We start from the raw sequence: 19597 nt of genomic DNA, 5'->3' as shown, positions 1-19597 counted from the left end.
AATGGTCCTTTCAACAACTTCCCATGCGTCACAGGATCTTAATAACTCCAACTTGCAAAAGGCATCTGACCTGGTGGATATCGTCCCCTCAAGTCCATCAGGGCAGACCCTTTGTTCCTCATGCCCCGGTCGCCACGGTTACATCGGACGCCTCCCTGATCGGGTTGGGGGGGCATTATCAGGGCAGGATGGTCCATGGCACTTGGCAACCTTTCGAATACCACCTACACATAAATGTCCTAGAGATGAGAGCAGTGCTTTTAACGTTGCAAGCCCTCAATGACTCTCTTCCCCTGGGAACTATTTCAGTCCAAACGGACAATATGTCCGTAGTGTGGTACATCAACAAACAGGGTGGAACCAAGTCCTATCCACTGTGTCGAGAGGCTCTCAGACTTTGGCAGTGGGCAATCTCTTCTCAGTGGTTTCTGATAGCAATACATATCCCTGGGAAATCCAACATCATAGCGGACAGGTTGAGCAGAGCTATTCTCATGCCTCACGAGTGGTCTCTCAAACAATCAGTGATGGAAGAGATTTTTCAGGAGTGGGGCCTTCCTTGCTGCGACCTTTTTGCCTCACCTCAAAACAGCAAATACCCAGACTTCTTCTCTCTCTTCCCCCTTCCAGGCCATCCCCCCAGAGACGCTCTAACCCAAGATTGGCCCCGGGGACTTCTTTATGCCTTCCCCCCCTTTCCTCTGATACCTCAAGTAATTCAGAAAGCAACCGTCTTGAGAGCCAAGTTGATTCTCATTGCCCCTTATTGGCCTCGACAGATATGGTTTCTGTTCCTACATCGTTATCTCTTGGTACAGCCATGGCATCTGGACCCGGTTCCAGATCTTCTCACCCACCAGTAGGGGCAGCTGCACCAATCCATACCTTCTCTCAACCTCACTGCTTGGTTGCTCCACTTCCATCCTTAGCCAGGCTTCCTATGATTTCTAATCCCGTCCAGGATATCATAGTAGCTTCCCTTAAATCTTCCATCAGAAGGATTTACACTAGTAAATGGCAACGTTTCTCCTTCTGGGCAAAAGCTAGGAATATAGACCCCTATACTGCTCCGATTCATTCGGTCTTGGACTTCCTAGCTGAGATTTTTCATTCAGGATCTTCCTCCTCCACAGTAAAAGTTCAGCTGGCAGCCATTTCGAATTTTCATATAGGCTTTTTGGACCACAACATTATGTCTCATAAACTTTGCAAGGCATTCCTTAGAGGTATTTTTTTACTTAAACCTCCAATTAGAGACCCTCCACCACAGTGGGATCTAAATTTAATTTTAACATCCTTGATTCTTCCCCCTTTCGTACCGGCGGCTGCCTGTTCATTGAAATTTCTTTCTTGGAAGACACTCTTTCTAGTCGCCATTACTTCTGCCAGGAGAGTATCTGAGCTTCATGCTCTCTGCATTCGTCCTCCCTACTTAATCTTCCACAAAGACAGGGTATCTCCAAGGACTAATCCGTCTTTCTTACCCAAAGTGGCATCGCAGACGAACTTAAATCAATCTATCGATCTTCCAGTTTTTTTCCCAAAGTATTCTGATAGAGCGGAACAAAAACTACATTGTCTTGATGTTCACCGCCAACTCAGATATTATCTGGACAAAACTAAACATTTTAGGAAATCTGATCAACTGTTTCTATCCTATGCAGAGAACAGGAAAGGCCTTCCAGTCTCCAAGGTGACTTTATCTAGATCGCTGTCTTCTGTGATTACTTACATTTATCAGATCAGAGGCAAAGAGTTGATTTCTAGGCCAAAAGCCCATTCTACCAGAGCTCTAGCTACGTCTACAGCTTTTCAGGCTAGACTTCCAATAGACACTATTTGCGCAGCAGCCACATGGGCCTCTCCTCATACCTTTGTTTCACATTACAAATTAGACTTGGCCTCCAGAGACAGAGCGAATTTTGGTTCCACCGTTCTCAAGAGTCTGTTCCATTGAGCCACCCAGGATAGAGGTGCTAGGACGGTCCCATCCAGCAAGAATGAAGGCGAGATTGACAACTTAACATTAAGAAGTTATGTACCTACCATAACGTTCCATGTTAGTTGTCTTCTCTTGCCTTCTTTCTTGCGTCCCGCCCTCCATCCCCCTAGCCTGGTCAGACCGAGAAGATTATGCCTCTTCTCTTAAGAGGTTTTATCCTTTTTTCTAGCTAATCAGCTTCTAGTGTCACTAGATTAGGTTGATCCCTTTCAGAGGATTATGATTATTAGGATTGTCATTTTTAGTATTGTTACTTTTCTTCCTCCTCTCCAGTTGGAAGGATATAGTGCATAATTTCCTTAGCTACCAAACGAGATCTGGGTAGTCTCCGCCTTGCATCATGGAATATAGGGTTGCCTCGAGCTGGTAAAATTAGCTCTCGAGCTTAGTAAGTGCCGAGTCGGAGCTGAGGATCGGCTCCGAACCCATCCAGCAAGCAAGAAGGCGAGAGAAGACAACTAACATGGAACGTTATGGCAGGTACATAACTTCTTATTATGCCTTATGGGCTGTGGTTGAGTGGCACACTGAGTTTGTGGGCTATGTGTCATTTGGGTTGTGTTGGGGGGGTGGAGGTTGCTTGTGTTTCTGCTTTGGAGGTCCCTGTTGCTTGGGCAGGTTTTTACTGAGAGCCTCTGCGAATGTAGGTGTGTGTTTTGTGTTTCTATGTGTGTGTTTTGGTGGTGTAGGTTTTGAGGGACTATGTGCTGAGTGTGGTGTGGTGCAAGTGTTTACCTTCTCCTCTTGACTGTCTAGTCCAGTCTTGGGTGAAGAGAGCTTTGCTTCCAGTTTGGCTATATAAGTGCATCTCTCACAGGTTGTAGTGTTGGGTGGTAGGAGGAGAGGGTTGTCTATGTACATGAGGCAATTACTGCATTGCTCCAAGATGCCCAGATTAATCAGGTAGACAGGAGAAAACACCGGGGGCTGACCCTTAGACATGCCTGGATAGGTGCTTATTTAAGTACTAGAAACTGTTTTCCTCTAGACAGTGAGGAAAGTTGAGTGCTGTAGTAATTTGTAGCTTATTTAGTGCTTACAATAAGTTCTGAACAAGTACTGAAACAAAAAACTGGCTAGTTCTAAGAAACAAAATTAAGCTGGAAGGCTTCCCTCCAACACAGAAAGGCTTGGGGGCCTAGAAGCCTACAAATAGTCCTGGACACAGCAAATCTATATCCAGGCTAGATTACCCACAAGAAAGGCAGGAAACAAGCTTGGAAATTTTTTTTTTTTTTTTAGTGGAAAGAGAGAAAGGAGTAGCAGAAACTAAGCTGATTGGCCTTCTCAAATGTTCTCCCTGTACTGGGTAGAATGAGTTAATGACACTAGACTGGGAGGAGGGTCCCAGATCAAATTTACACTAGGGGCGGGCAACTGCAAAGCCACCAACTATCCAAACTGCAGAAATGTTTCTCACAGCTGAAAAGCAGCAGTGAGCCTTTAAATGAAAGTTTTAAACAGCTAAAGGAGCCTCTAGAAAAAAGAGTTTAACTGCAACAAGTTATCAGAAACAAACAACCCAACAGATGCTTAATAAAAGTGGACAATTTCCAGTTAATACCTCACACACAGTGAAACTAGCTAGAAAAATACACAGTACACAAAGTGCTATAAATAACAAAGAAATAAAGAACAAAATAAGCAAAAAACAGGATACTTAATGTTATATATTATAGTTCCGAGTTTGTTCAGTGTCTTTCCTTCGATTAGCTCAGTGTGAAATGAAGGAGCATTTTTTGAACAGTGTAATATGTTACAAAAGATACATAGATGACTTGTTGTTCATCTGTAATGGTAAGGAAGAGAAATTTTTGGAATTTGTGTGTTTACTTAACAACAACCTGCATGGTCTAAGATTTACTTGGAGTACTGACAGACATAGTATTTCATTTTTGGATGTAGTTTTTTATGTTGATGCTAGGCGGAGGATTCAACATAGATCATTTAGGAAACCCACTGCTGTCAACAATTTTTTTACATGCTACCAGTATGCATCCCCCTCACCTAGTTGAATCTTTGCCATACGGAGAATTTAAGACGATTTTTAATAATACCTCTGAATCAAAGTATAAAGAGAATTATTTGAATGAGGTATATGTTAGACTGCGAGCACGGGGTTATGCTGATAGTGTTCTCCAGAAGGCAAGAGCTAGAGTTTTGGAGGAGGTAGGGGGTCGGACTAGGGGGTTGTGGGAACAATCTAGTGGGAAAGTAGTGAAGGAGGATGATGGTGATGAAAGGATGTTTTTCGTCACCAGATATTCTGAATTTTCCCCCATTTTGGAAAGGATAGTGAGGCAGGCTTGGGAAATTGTTAGTAAAGACAATTCTATAGGCTGCTTTTTGTTCCCAAAACATATTACTTTTTCTTATGGGAGACACAATAACCTCAAAGAATTACTGAATCAAAAAATTTCTAGTGGTGGAAACTATGGTATGTTGGACAGGAAAGTGGGTAGTTATCATTGTGGGAATTGTTCTGTGTGTAACCAGGTTAGGGATTTACATGGTTGTAAAATTAATGGGAAGCTTTATAAAGCGAATGAATTTTATAATTGTAACAGCTGTGGGGTGATTTATGTGATAGGTTGTGGTTGTCATCCCACATGTTGGTACATAGGACAGACAACCAGGAAGGTAAAAGTTCGGATTTTAGAAAATCTGGGTGATATTAGAAGGCAGAAGTTGGAGAGTCCTGTAGCTAGCCATTTTTTGTGTCCTGGCACAACCTGAGGCTAATAGGGGAAATTTTAAAAGGGAACTTAGTAGACTTAAAAGTAGGATGATTATTAATCATACATTATTTCCTAATGGAATGAATTTAGAGAATAATTTAACTGTTTAAAATAGGAAACTTATTTATTTATTCAATTTTCAGGTATGTATTAATACTTGTACACTAATATTTGTATATGTTTACACATATTTATAAGTGTAATTAGGTTGCATTTGTTTAAAGACTATTGGTTTTCCCATAATCGATTCTTTAATTATTTGATTGATACTTGGTGTGTGTGTGTGTGTGTGTATATATATATATATATATATATATATATATATATATATATATATGGGATTTATCAATGTAGCATTCCATGAGAAGGCAAAAGTCTGAGGTACCAGAAGCGTCAATAAATTAATTAATCCTGTCTAATTTGAAGTGGTCTTCTTTTGTGGGATTTGTGTTTTTTGGAAATATGTGTTATAATATCAACGCAATACCCATCCCATCGCTCCATATTTAGATAATAGATAGTGCCTTTGAGCTTCATCATGGAGTCGGTCAGCTTGGCTCCTAGACAGTCAGTTATTATGTAGCCACTTTTGAACCATTAGAAAATAATCAGATACAATCTTGCCTTAACAGTTGGTCGCATGGAAATTTCTACACTGAAGAATAGAACCAACAAGAACTACTTCATATTACAACACATGGATGACAGTAATGGAAATACTGGAGAAAATGGACATAAATACTCAATAATATAATAAATAATGAATACAATGTTCACATTATTTTAAACTGTGTAGACACAGCTGTAAACAGTTTCATAATGTTATGAAGATATAGCTATATGATTGTATTATATTGCTTTTTTCTTTTATAGTTTCAAGATGTTACTATAAACGATATTCAAATAAAAATATTTAAAGTAAAAAAAAAAAAAAAGAAAGTAATCAGAAAGGTGAGTAAAGGAAGCACCAAACCATAATGTCATAAATACACACACTGGACATCAGTCTAGGTTACAGAGATGCGGAGCTAACAAATATTCTAAGTAAGAACAGCAGCTTGGATGCTGAATCCTGCAGTCTTTTAAAGCAAGATGTTCTTATCTAGTAGACTACAGTGCATTTCGTTATTAAACCAGGAGCAGGCTAATCACACCATATGGATGTCAGTAATTTAATATAATTAGCCAACGAGCAGGCTAATCACACCATATGGATGTCAGTAATTTAATATAATTAGCTAAGGATTATTGTTCTCTACATACATACATGGCTCCACATCTGTGCTTCACATGGTCAGCTTTGGTTCTCCTTATTTTTTTTATTACCCTCTTCTTGTCAACTGCATGGCTGGGGTGCTGTTACCATTTGTTGCCCAAATGCCTCATTTAAAACATTCTGCTGTAGCATTAGAGTTGAAAACCATCTCTTCTACCTTTCAAGACAAAAAAGAATAGATGCAGAACAAGAGGATGAGCTCACGGGGAAAGGCAGAGGAGGAGGAAGGGGCGGACGGGCCAGGTCCAAGATGGTGATGAAGAAATATTACTTTATAGAAAGGGGGTAGTGAGAAACTGAAATTAACTGCCAGGGGCTATTATTGATGAGAGGTCAACATTTTGATTTAATGGCATGTATGAAAGATGTAAAGGAAATGGCAGTGGGAGGATCTAGCTGCAACAAACAAATTGATTACCGCATGTCTTCTGTTCATAGCTTTACCATGTGCAATAACATAGTACTGTACTGTGATAGTGCACCCCATTTCAAATATTAAAACTTATCTGCAAGTTCTGTGCTTTGCAGTGGTACAGAATATTCTGCCAATGTGTATGAAATCCAGTTATCATATCTCCATTTACAAGTTGCTTCTGGATGTGGATTGTACCATCATTCCAAAATTTATGTTTCACAAACATACCACTGCTTTAATGAGGAAGGAACAATTTGCATTCCTGGAGTTTTTTTGTCTAACTTTCATTTCTACAGTTTAAAGTCAGCCAGAATATTTTTCAGTGCATTTGTACCTGTTCCAAAAGTCCAATAGAGTCCAGTAAAAGTTCTTTTAGATCCCGAAGCTGACTTCTGTCCATGTGATGTTCTCCTTCTGCAAATATACTTGAAAGAAAGGTGCCAGAAAAAAACAGTATTTTAATCTTCTGCTGGTTTACTTATAATGGTAGCATATATATGAAAATTCAGTTTCATTATTCACATATACACCTAGCTGAAAGTATCAGATTTAGACAAACTAATTTCAAATGACATTAAAGTGGCATTATGTATGCTATGATCTGGAAGTAAAGGTATGCTTCCTGCAATGACATAAAATTCTGCGACAGGGTCAATGCAAAAAAACAAGGATAAAAAATTTGGCAAGGTAAACAAAGTAGTCAGAAGTATGGTATCAAGTTCTGAGCAGAAAAGTTCAACACAATAATGTGCAAGAAACAAAGATGAGGAAAATTGGTATATAGCTGGAGAAGAGCTTTTAACAGAAAAAAGGTCTGGATGGTTATGTCAACTAAGTCAAGAAGCCACTGAAGAACATTAGATGGCATAGGAAAAGGAATCACCAAAAATAGAAATTAGCTTGCCTTTTTGTACATAAAACTGATTAAAATCTTATCTGCTGCATTGCATGCAACACTCAGCACTGACATTCTAAGAACAGACAGGATGGAGGTAGTCAGAATTATATTGGGAGTTAATAAGAAACTATAAACCCTTGGAGAGAGGGAGTATGCTAGAAACATTAGTAACCACAAGGATATACCCAACAGTTAATAGTACTTATATTACAAAAAGAAACTTGTGACAAGACAAAGGACAACACATCGGGAATGAATGTGGTGGATTAGTGAAAATAAATGTGAAGATTTTTTTTTTTACTGGAGAAGAGAGTTCAAGCATGGAGCAATGCTGCTTAAGGGAAAGTGGGGTAAAAATAGTAAAGTATGTACGCAGAGGGCAGATATAATGCACTTTCTTGTGAGAGATAAAAAAGACTCATCTTGCTACCATCTATGGAACTGGAGGGAGGACCAAACTAGACTGGCTAACTGGTATTTATCTACATTTCTGTTTAATTTATTTTCTTTTAATGATGAAGCACATTCGGCAGAAGTCATATACAGCAGACATCCCCTTTTACAACTAAGCTGTTGCTAAGTGTGTACAGCATGCATACTGACCATGAATGCTAACCTCATCTGTCAGTTTCTGTTTTTAGAAAATGTCTCTGAATGCTAACTCCTGCCATTTTATGCTTTTGTATAGGCACAGTTTTCAAAAGATCTAAAATGCAATATTTTGATATGTTTTTAATCCAACAAAAATTAAAATGAAAACAAGTTTGCTTCCACTTTTCCTTCTGCAGCACTTTCAGCAAAGTCTCACTGCTGTACGACAGTCAAATATGCTCAGAATATGTGGCACAGAGATAGGCTGGCTATAAACAGAATGTTGAGTTTTACACTACATACTGTATTGCAGCAAAGGCCTACAGAAACCTAAGACTGTGCCAAAAATTATTACAGCCCCTGTAAAAAATAAAATAAGATTTAGGGAAGTGAAGCCCTGCTTCCCAGTAATAAGTATGAAACTAACAAGTGTTAAGCAGGCTGCCAAAGGTACCTCAGTATAACATGCCTATTTTGGTACGTGACCATTAGCCATTAACCTTGGTTTGCTTAGCTTGCTGGATGCTATTGAGACTTCAAGCTCACCTCATTTTTATCCGTTTAAAAACTGTGGTGCTTCTCAAAGTGCTGGTTAGTAGGGCACAGAAAAAGAGCAGAGCATCAGTTAGGCTTCATAGCACATCTAGTCAGGGAATACATTAAGTTTAACAACACCAGCTTAAAAAAGAGAAAATACAATTTGTTTATGCTGTAGGCAAGACAAGAATATGTGGCATATTCGGGCATATGTGCTTCATCATAGTGTATGGGGATTTTAAAAAAGAAACCAAGAATTAAATGAACTAATAGCTGAGCTGGAGACCTGCCCACACTACAATTACAAATGCACCCTGGGGCAGAACTTTACACTTAACTCAAATAAGCACTTACATAATGAAACATTCATCACAATCGACAAAGAACTGTCAGTATAATAAAAGGAAGCCACAGTCTTTTGATAACACACCTTTTATCTGCTTAAGACATTTCAAATATGTAGTATAACTGCATTTGTCAGTTTATGTTTGAAATGATCTCTGCACTGATTCAAGGATGCTTTTACTAAAAGTAATACTTTGAACCAATCCTTGTTTGTTCAGAACTCACAGCTGCATCATTCACAGTTGGCCCTGTCATGCCCCACTATTTATTCATGACCGGGGATAAAGATCCCATAATTCCTAGTTTAACAGTGTAATGATAAGTCACACTCATGAAGTAACAGACCCAGGCAAATCACCTACACAAATTCAAGCTTCTGCTCATATTTTTAGTTTTTATTTACTAAGCACTTTACAAAACTAATAATGTACTAGGAAAAATCAGATAAGACAAATTAAAATGTTTTAATAAGTAAATATACTGCAACTTTTTATCATAATGCTAGGTCTGTTTGAACTCTTATGCAGGTTCTGAACATGAGACACCAGGTACTGATGTCAAAAAGCCTTGATGAGTACCTGCAGGCATTTGTGGGGGTGCTAAATGATAATTGTGTTCCTGACATGCTATGCACTTGGGCTACGGGAGTGAAGTCTAAAGGCTGATTTACAAAATATCAAATGCAGCTTAGGACACTTATTGCATCTTGGAAGGAACACTTAAAAAACAGCTCCATGTAAATATACAACCTTGAAATTATAAACCAGAAGACGAGGAGTTGTCCTGCGGTTTATCATAGTAATGAGACTTATAGAAATACATTTTCCTGTGGAGAAACAAGAGGGACTTTGATGTCAAGATCCCCAAATATATACATTCAACATTAAGAATCCATGATAAACTACAATAACATTTTTGCTACTTTTTTCCTCCAGCTTTGCTTGCTAACCATTAACCCCCCCCCCCCCCACACACACACACACATTGACAATTTGGTCAATTTATCTCCCCTTCACTGGGCATAAGAGGAAACAGAGAGACCATCATTTAGGGACCCAGTGGAGTTTTCATTATTTAATCCTTAAGCCCCACAGCATATGCCCATTAACAAGAGACACGTTCTGCTATGCAATGGGAGTCTTTGAGGGCAGTTCATTCATTTCTGCAAGTGACATAGGAAACCCTGAAGACTGCCCTGCACCCCATAAAGACCAGAACTCCCATGTGGTCTCTGGTATCCATTGAGGACCTCTGGCATGGGACAGTGTGCCCAAGGCATGCACTGCTACAATCTAGCATTTAACAGAGTTATTCTGTGTTAGTCCTCTCCTTAATTACCCCTGCTCATTTCAGCAGGAGTCAGAGCTGCTACTTGAAGTCAGATAATTTGAATCATAGTCAGCCTTTGTCCCCCTTTGTCAATGGAGCCGACTGACAAACTGAAGTACCATTTTTAGTAAATGGTCTGCAACTGATCTTCAACTGACCTAAGAAAAAAAGCCAGGCATACAATGACCAAGGGAAAAGACATCAAAAATACATACAATAAGAACAGGCTACAATTGTGTTTCATTTAGCCAGGTGTTAGCTCTAGATTCATATTTCTTTACTCCAAAAAAGTACTTCAACAAAGTCTTCTGGAGGCATCCCTCAAGAAATAGTGCTTAAGACAAAAGTGCAATTTTTTGGTCTATTACCCTATGCCTTTCCCAGATAACTCATCTGCATTACTACTGGCACTACCACAGCAATACTGGATAGACACATTATAGGACTGCAAAGCTAAACTCAATCTAAGAGGTTACATTTGTACTATGTAACCATTTTAAAGGATTATGGTCTGTAACCACAATGAACTTTCTGATGTACAAAAAGAGTCATAGTTTATGCAGAGTCTATACTGTACACAAGCCTTCTTTCTCTATGGTTGCATAAGACTCCTCCCTGGATTGAAATCTGTTCTTCAAGTACTGAACAGAGAGCTTGTCTCACTCTGAGGAAACATGGCTAATTAAAGACCCCCAACTCATAGTTAGAAGCATCTACATGTCCTTGACTAAAATCAGGACTGGACATAAGTCCACTACATAGCTGGCCTTAGGCATAGGTCAACTAGGCAGCCGCCTAGGGTGCCGTTCTAGCAGGGGTGCTTTTCCAGTAATCTGGATGGTGTAGGTAGACCAGGACGGGGGCACCAGGTGGTGTGGGGGTGCTGTGGAGCCCTTTTGCCTAGGGCACCAAATAACTAAAGACTGGCCCTGGTCCACTAAGAACATTCCTGAGCTACTGAAATGTCTTCACACAGGCTGATATCAAGACAACCTTATATATTCTATTTTTCCTGTAAGCAGTGTAGCTATTGTACAAATCTCCTCTAATACCCTGCTGTCCCTAACAATGCCCTCACCTGTTTCTTGGTAGTAGGAGTGGGTCATGCCTGACTAGCCTCAACTTTGGCAGATTTAGGCTTAATCTTTCCACCACCCACTTGTAACCCATATAAGTTATCTCTGCCATCCCCACCTGACACTTGCTAGCCTTGATAGTCAGCCTTACTCTTTGCAGTGGTCTAACAATTTCTGTAATGTTGCATATGTTCTGCCCAGCATCAGCTTGTAGTTGGTAATACCATTCAGGTAAGAAAGGGCTTAAGGTCCGAGTGGCCTAATGGATAAGGCATTGGTCTTCTAGCAAATATCTATAATCTCCTGCTAGGATATGATCTACCAGCCTTTGGAAAGTTGTTTGGGCACTCTTAATACCAAAAGATATTTCTGTAAATGTTTATAATGCAAATGAGGCCACAAATGCTGACCTCACCCTAGCTTCAGGTGTCAAGAGTACCTGCCAGAAACCCTTGCTCACGTAAATGATTGCTACATAATTAACCCCATCTAGCTGCTGTAAGGTTTCATCTGTCCTGGTTACTAGGTAGGGATCTGAATATTTTGTGATTGTTCAAGTTCCTGTAGTTCATACAGAACTAAGTGTTGCCATTCTTTTTTGACACCAGCAGAGCTGGAGAGGCCCAGGGACTGCTGGACTCCTGGATTACTCCCATTTCCAACATGTCCTTCATTTTTCTTTCTAGAGTTTGTGTAACCCTTTCAGGTACCCTGTAGGAAGATTGTTTGATAGGTTGCTGAGGTTCTGTGCCTAAGTGGTGCTCTACCAGTTGAGTAAACTCTGGCTTACCAGTAAGCATATTTCCAAACTCCTGCAACATATCTTGGATTTCCTGAACCCAAGAAAAGTGAAACCAAGGTGTCAGATTAAGCCTCACTGAAGAGGTCTGCTTCAAGATTCCACTCTGGCTCTCCCTGCAGCTCAGTGCAGATACTACATACCAGGGTCTCTCTGTAATGATAAGGCTTAATTGTGTTAGCATGACAATGTTTGTGCTTCTGCCTGGCAACTCTATCATATATCTAACATTGCACACATTTTTACAATGTTGTAGGGGCCACCCCAGGCAGCCTGCATTTGGTTGTATCCAATAGGAATACTCTCTACCTCGGGCTGTCTTGTCATACCAGACCTTTTGGTACTATTGTGCATGTGCTAGGTGATCCTGAACCATTCCCATGAGCTCTGTAAGCCTAGTCCGGTTCTGTGCCTAAGTGGTGCTCTACCAGTTGAGTAAACTCTGGCTTACCAGTAAGCATATTTCCAAACTCCTGCAACATATCTTGGATTTCCTGAACCCACAAAAAGTGAAACCAAGGTGTCAGATTAAGCCTCACTGAAGAGGTCTGCTTCAAGATTCCACTCTGGCTCTCCCTGCAGCTCAGTGCAGATACTACATACCAGGGTCTCTCTGTAATGATAAGGCTTAATTGTGTTAGCATGACAATGTTTGTGCTTCTGCCTGGCAACTCTATCATATATCTAACATTACACACATTTTTACAATGTTGTAGGGGCCACCCCAGGCAGCCTGCATTTGGTTGTATCCACGGGCTGTCTTGTCATACCAGACCTTTTGGTACTATTGTGCATGTGCTAGGTGATCCTGAGCCATTCCCATGAGCTCTGTAAGCCTAGTCCTGAGGTTTAGGACTTACTTCTCAACAGGGTCCTTGTGGGAATCCAACTCACCCTCCTATTCATCAACATTTAAATCCAGAGGCCCCTATACCCTGTGACCAAAGAACAGCTCAAAGGGTAAAAAAAATGTGAATTCCTGAGGTACCTTCTTGTATGCAAAGAGAAGATGGGGAAGACAGTTGTCTTATGCCTTCTTTAACTGGTCTACAAATGCAGTTAACATGGTCTTCATTGTAAAGTTAAACTTCTCCACCAGAACATTTGTCTGTAAATGGTAGGGGGTAGGTCTTTAGATGCTTCACCCCACAACACTTCCACAAACATGCCACCAGGTCTGACAAAGTTGTCATCCCTACCAATCAGTATTTCCCTCAGAAAACCAATTCTACTGAAAATATCTTCTCCAATGCAATATAGAGCCACCATGTCCAGTTACCTAGTGGCATAAACTACAACTACAGTCTATTATGGAACATTGTGTACTCAAGAGGTTCCACAATATCCATGGATATCCTCTGAAATGGTCCCTCAATAACAGAAAAAGGTATCAAAGCAGCATTGTCTTTGCCTCCAGCCTTGCCAGCCTTCCAGTCATAGATCTTGGAGTACCTTTTTATATCCTTTAAAATCCAATATAAATTCTACATAAGCTGTTTTTAGTACACTTTATGTCAAAATAGCCTTCAAAATGAATATCATGGGCTGTGGCCAGAGGTGCCAAGCAGGAGACCCTGGATACTACCAACTGCTGTATTACTAACTCCCTTTAGCCCTCCTTCAGGGGTCCATTCCTGTCCAACAATCCTTTGTCCCAGTATAGGGACTCCCTCTGCCCATGACAATCTGCAGCTTCCTCAGCTACCTCTTCATTTCCTGTAAAGTAGAGTCTGAGAGATGAGCATACCTTAATTCCTCCTTGCTGATGTCTGCAACAACACATCAGTCAACACATTATTAGACTCATAGCATATGCTGATGCCGTAAAGAAAAACTTGCCAAATCCTCCTAGAAATCGCAGTAAAATATTCCAGCACCTGGCACATATGGCAACACCTACTCCTCTTCCACTCACACATACTACAAATCCACAAAGCTCACCCAAGAGTCATCAGGAAAGCAGGCCCATGCCAAAAATTCCCACTAAGTCTGCTTTAACACAAGGATATATTTTAGTCATAAATGACCCTTTAAGGCATACAGCTTCTACACTCATCAGACCAAACAAGGACAAGGTTACTGTAAGCTGCTTTTCCAGTGCCAGGATGTGTTATGTTACAAGGGATCTGAGGTCCCTTAAGCCAAATAAGAATATGACCTAGTGGTGGCGTATATGGGAGTGAATGACCTGAGGTGCTCCACCCAGAGGGACATGCAGAGAGAGTGAGAAAGACATGATGGAACTTACTATGCATGTGTTAGACACAGGAAATACCCTGGTCTTGAATGGTATCTTGCCTTTGCCAAAAATGGTGCCTTCATACAAAGACAAGATAACTGACTTTATTGACAACGTAGCTGGTATCACTCTAAAAGGATCCAGTATGGGATGATATGGTATGTAAGGCTTCCTGTTTCACCAGGGATGGTTCACATCTGTCATACCAGGGCTTCCACATACTGGTTGAAGCCTTTGCTACTCCTATAGTTCATTTATTTAGGCAAAATCCCCTCTACTGGACATTCCTGCATATACAATTCAAACTGAAATTTGGACAACATCAAGGTGGCACTAGTCAATGCAAGAAGTCTGAATAGAATGATGCCAGAACTTGAGGCTCTACTGCAAGTGAAACACATTCATACTTGTGTAGTTACTGAGGCATTGTTTCAGTGCAATGGCAGCACACCCTCTGTACCTGGGTTTCATGCCCAGAATGCTTTCAGACCTTTGTGTAACTGCAGGAACAATCTATATTTGTTAGAAACACCACTGCTTCACATCAAATTACCTACAATCCTAACTTAGACCTCGGGAGATCCAAATCACCTTTAACAAACCCAACCTTTGCAACATTGCAAGTTACAGATCCCCTTCAATGCCACCCAAAGCTCAGAGAAATTTCCTCAAAAACATTGAGGCATCAAATATCAAATCAAATACCTTATTAATAGGAGAGTTAAATTACCTAAGCATCCATTGGTATACTTACACATCTACAAATAGCTACACTTATACCTCTCAACCTCTTAGAACAAGAAATCTGGACAAAGCCATAAATAGTGGGGGGATAAAGGCCCAAAAATAGGGACAATTTTTAAATATTGTTCTTACAAACTTAAAATGCTGACAGACTAAGCAATTTTCCATTAGCAACAATTTTCTGAAGGGTATGAAGTCTGAAACGCAAATATCTGTCATTATTTTCTGACTTCAGTATTTAATGACTTGCCAGAAAACCACAATTTTATGAAAAATGGACCAAAAATATAAGACAAGAAAATCTGGGCATTCTGCAAAAATCTGTACCTTTGAGAGGTATGGCTACACTCAGCATTTCCTAGACTTCATTAATACCAATGCACTGGAGAAAATTGTAAAGTTACCCACTAGAGGCTCTAATAATCCTTGACTTGGTCCTTACCAACCTAGCCTCCACCTGCACCCTACTTCACATCTCCTCATCCCTGGTTAAATCTCACCACAAATTAGTCGTTATCTCTGTCATACTTAGTGGCACCACCCCACCACTCAATGAAACAATCTTTAGGGACTTCTCCAAGGTAAACGTACTTCAGTGTGTAGAACACCTATTCAAAATTCCCAACTATCTCTTGCAAATGGACTGAATCCCTTGCTGCATTCATCCCCCAGCACCTAGCCACTGTAAATATAAGGGTATATTCAGGAATATGCCTCTCTGGTGGAACTCCTGTATTAATAAGCCATACAACAAATGAAGGAAAATGATGAAAAGTAGCAGAAATCCCCATCTGCCTACCTCAAGACTACATTGAAATGTGCCATGCCACCACAGTTTGAAAATGTAAAGCACACTACAAACATAAGATTGGTATGGATTCAGAAGGAAACTGCAAAACTTTCTTCAGTTATGTCAGAACATTAAAATGTAATGCTTAAAACTTAAAAATAGTACTACCACGGGATGGGACAACATACCAGGCTGCATTCTCATTAGTGCCATGTATGCAGTGTTTGAGCCTCTGCTTTAACTTTTCAACCCCGGCCTATCTACAGGATGGGTGGTCCTTCTACAGACCAGGGTAATTATAAATTAATTATATACCTATCAGCCTCAATAGCCTTATATGCAAAGCATGGGACATATAGCAGAACTTATTTATGCAGATATAGGCAACCTAACTGATCTAGATCCTAATCAGTTTGATTTTGTGAAGGGCAGATCCCATCTCCTGAAGCTAAAAAGCTTCTTTGAGAAGGTTACAGGGGAAGTGGACAGTGGTCATCGTGTGCATATTGCTTATCTTGACATGACCATGTCTTTTGACACTATCCCCCATGCTGGTACTATTGAGAAATGAGACGAGCTTAAGGTAAATTCCTACATTGTCTATTAGATTGTAATTTGGCTATCCGATACATCTCACAATTGTCAAAGTTGCTGGTTCCCTTTCTGAATGTAAAATTGTAACTAATAGGGTACCATAAGAGTCAGTTTTAGGCCCTCTCCTGTTTGGCATTTACTTTGCAGACATCCAAGCCAATATCTCAAAAGTCTGACCAAGCTTGCTGATGCCTAAAAACAGGGCACTGTTATCCTCTCATCCACTGATGCACAGGCTGGAATACGCACATATATGGTGCATCACAAATGGTCTCAAAATAAATGAAAAGTGCAGTATAGTAGCATTTGGCAGAAAAGTTGTTCCCACTTCATATATTGTACGTGTTATTCCTCTTCAGACAGATTTGGTCATAGGAGACCTTGGTACTTATGTAGATAACCCTCTGTCTTTCGATCATTATGTTGCTACAATAGTCTAGACATCCTTCTGTCTGGACCATATTATTTCCTGGGGAATGTCTTCAAGATCCAAAGAAGGTATCTTACCACTGTACTCTTCCCGTATCAGACCCATCATTGAATGCAATGACACCTTTGTTATGTACAAATCCAAGCATATTACTCAGTTGGAAAGGCCACAGAGATTTCAAACCAAGAGAATTAAAGGTCTTAAAACTTTCAACTACCACAATAGACTATCAAGACTGAATAGCCTACACTCTTGCTCTTTGAGCCATGAAAGACTCAGTCCTATTTCTGTGCAAAACCAACAGCTCTACAAATACCCACACAAAGTACCTAAATCTACACCAACAAATAAGATTTGCAGGAGAGACAGGTTCCTAACTCAATGCATTCCTAGCTTATGGAATAAGGTACTACTACAGGTCAGAGTACTACTTTTAAGGCTAGTCTTGATGACTGGATGAGTAGACATAAATTTATACCAGGGTTATTATGTACAGCCCTGCTCATTTGGAAGGTAAGCAATATTTAGTGTTTGAAAAGGGTCTTCCTAAATGTGAATATGGCAAGGCATCTCATGGTCCCAGAACTTGCCTACTAGGTTTCTATGACCCTTTGTAGCTCTTCTTCAAAAGGAATTTGGTACTGTATACCAGTGGTGCCTCAGTTCTGGCTGATTACTACCACTTAACTCTTCCATAGAAGTATCACCTTCCAAGGAAAGTCCAACACCTTTCACCAGCTGAGGCTCTGATCAGACATTGCTGCTACTGACCAGCTCCCTCTCAGAAGTAGCCACATTACTAATCCCAGACGGAGGTGTAGGGTCTAGCTGCTCTTCTCCGTGCTGCCTTCCTCATGCATTTGCCTCCATGACTGGCTGCATGTAACAGCATAGACACACAGTACTGTACTGTCAAAGTCATTCCCTAATGGGGCATCAGTGGGAATGTCTTCAGACGCAGCCAGCTGCAGCTTATCTTGCCCTCCCCATCACAGTCCAGATGGGATGTGGCCAAAGGGACCTGAAAAGGTTTGCCACATAAATCTCTAACTACAGTAAACTACCCAGGCAAGTAGTGCTCCTACCCACCACTGCAGGTGTCCTATATGGCAATTTTCTCTTTCCCTTCTACCAGGAAAGAAAGCAGACTCCTGTGATTATTGGGTAAAGCTGTTGTCTTTAAAGAACCAACACTGTCACAGCGCTAGTCTTGTTTGGTGTTTCCTGATATCTTTGTTCTCCCCTCTGCCTTACTGGCCAGAGTCTGTACATGCCCTATTTGATTATAATTAATGCAGTTAACCCCCAAAACTAGGTATGTACTTGATCCTAAGGTTTCTCCCTTATCTTGTATAACTTTCTGGAATGGTCTAGACTGTCCTTATGGGTTTTCCTATAACCCTGCCCAGTGCTAGGTCCTCCTCTCCTATGCAACGAGTGAAAGTCCCTTTTTCTCCCCATTTTTTGACAGTCTGTTAAACAAATCCTCATGTCTTCAAGCATTATGCTGAAGACTTGTTCCTGAGCCAATAGATCTGCAAGCTTTTCAAATGTGGTGACCTTACATCCACTCCCTCTGTGAAAATAAGCGCTGATTTCTGCAATATACTCAGTCATACTTTTATCTGACTTTCTCTTTTATTTTCTAACCTTCTTTCAATACAGCTCTGTGGTTAGCTTATAACAAAGCAAGCAAACATTCTTTAACTTAATTTAAACAGACCACATCACTGAGTTTAGAAACTGCCTGTGAGCTAGTGTGTGAAAAATCTCTCCTTGCACTTGGACACCCTTGCAAATGCTAGTATAAAATGATCCAAACCATCCCTCTCCTTAAATTGTACAAAAAGTTTTCTACTGACCTGGGCTTCCTGTGTGTGATTTGTCTCCCTACCCATGACGTAATGCCACTGATGTTGGAAGACCATCTTCTTTTCATATTGGCATTGCTGTTCTCTCCTCTAATTCCAGCTGTCGTACTCACTCAGCTGTTTTGAGTTTTACATGCTTCATTTCCAGTGCAAGTCTCAGATATTACTGCTGGGCTTTAAAGTTCTCCTGGGATGGAACTTGCTGTTTTTGTTCAGTCTCCTGCAGACATTCTCCATGCTGCTCTGTGCAATAAGCTGCTATCATCTCCTTGCTGGACATATTAGCCTGCTGCAATCCTTTGGCTTTGCATTCCTTTTCCATTCATACTGCTGACAGTTTACTATGCTTGCCAGCAGAGCTTGTTTTCTGCCTGTGCCTTAACAAACCTGACTATAAAATAAATAATATAAAAAAAATTGATATGCACAACCAGACCTCTGTATAATTTAGCTTCTGGCAATGGAGGCTAAAAGGCACGCACACACACACACACACACACACACACACACACACACACACACACACACACACACACACACACACACACACACACACACACACACACACACAAACATACACCTTATATAACAAAGTTGTTTTGTGCAAATAACTTTAGTTTTATTATCCTCAACACTGGATACTAATTGTGCCATTAAATGTGGAGCTGAACTGGCACCACTGGGGGGTTTGAATCCCACCACCACTAACCAAATTTGGAGGATAAGTCATACCAAATGGTGAAGTAATAGCAAGAAAGTACACATAAATCTGTTTCAATACTAGTTTACAAAGTGCAACCTGAGTCCAAGAGCAGAAAGGGACTTATGCACAGCTGTCCTCGGTATGGGCATCCAACCTCAACACTCAAGACTGATTTGCATACAGGCAAAATGGGCCACTTACAGAGCTGTCTTTACCTGGT

General features: G+C 40.5%; 1 protein-coding gene across 2 annotated transcripts in view; it reads right to left on the bottom strand.

Moving 5' to 3' along the window:
* Positions 1 to 19597, bottom strand: part of GRAMD1C (GRAM domain containing 1C) — a 961713-nt gene that overhangs the window by 118222 nt on the left and 823894 nt on the right. For both annotated transcript variants that reach the window (XM_044073151.1, XM_044073150.1), the window contains one exon: positions 6766 to 6856. In XM_044073151.1, the coding sequence (XP_043929086.1) occupies positions 6766 to 6856 (91 nt within the window). The remainder of the gene's footprint in view (positions 1 to 6765; positions 6857 to 19597) is intronic.

This window comes from Protopterus annectens, chromosome 5.part1 (assembly GCF_019279795.1).
Source record: "Protopterus annectens isolate FY-2018-M chromosome 5.part1, PAN1.0, whole genome shotgun sequence".
In the NCBI taxonomy this organism is placed as follows: Eukaryota; Metazoa; Chordata; order Ceratodontiformes; family Protopteridae; genus Protopterus; species Protopterus annectens.
This window is presented reverse-complemented; position numbering and strand designations above follow the sequence as displayed.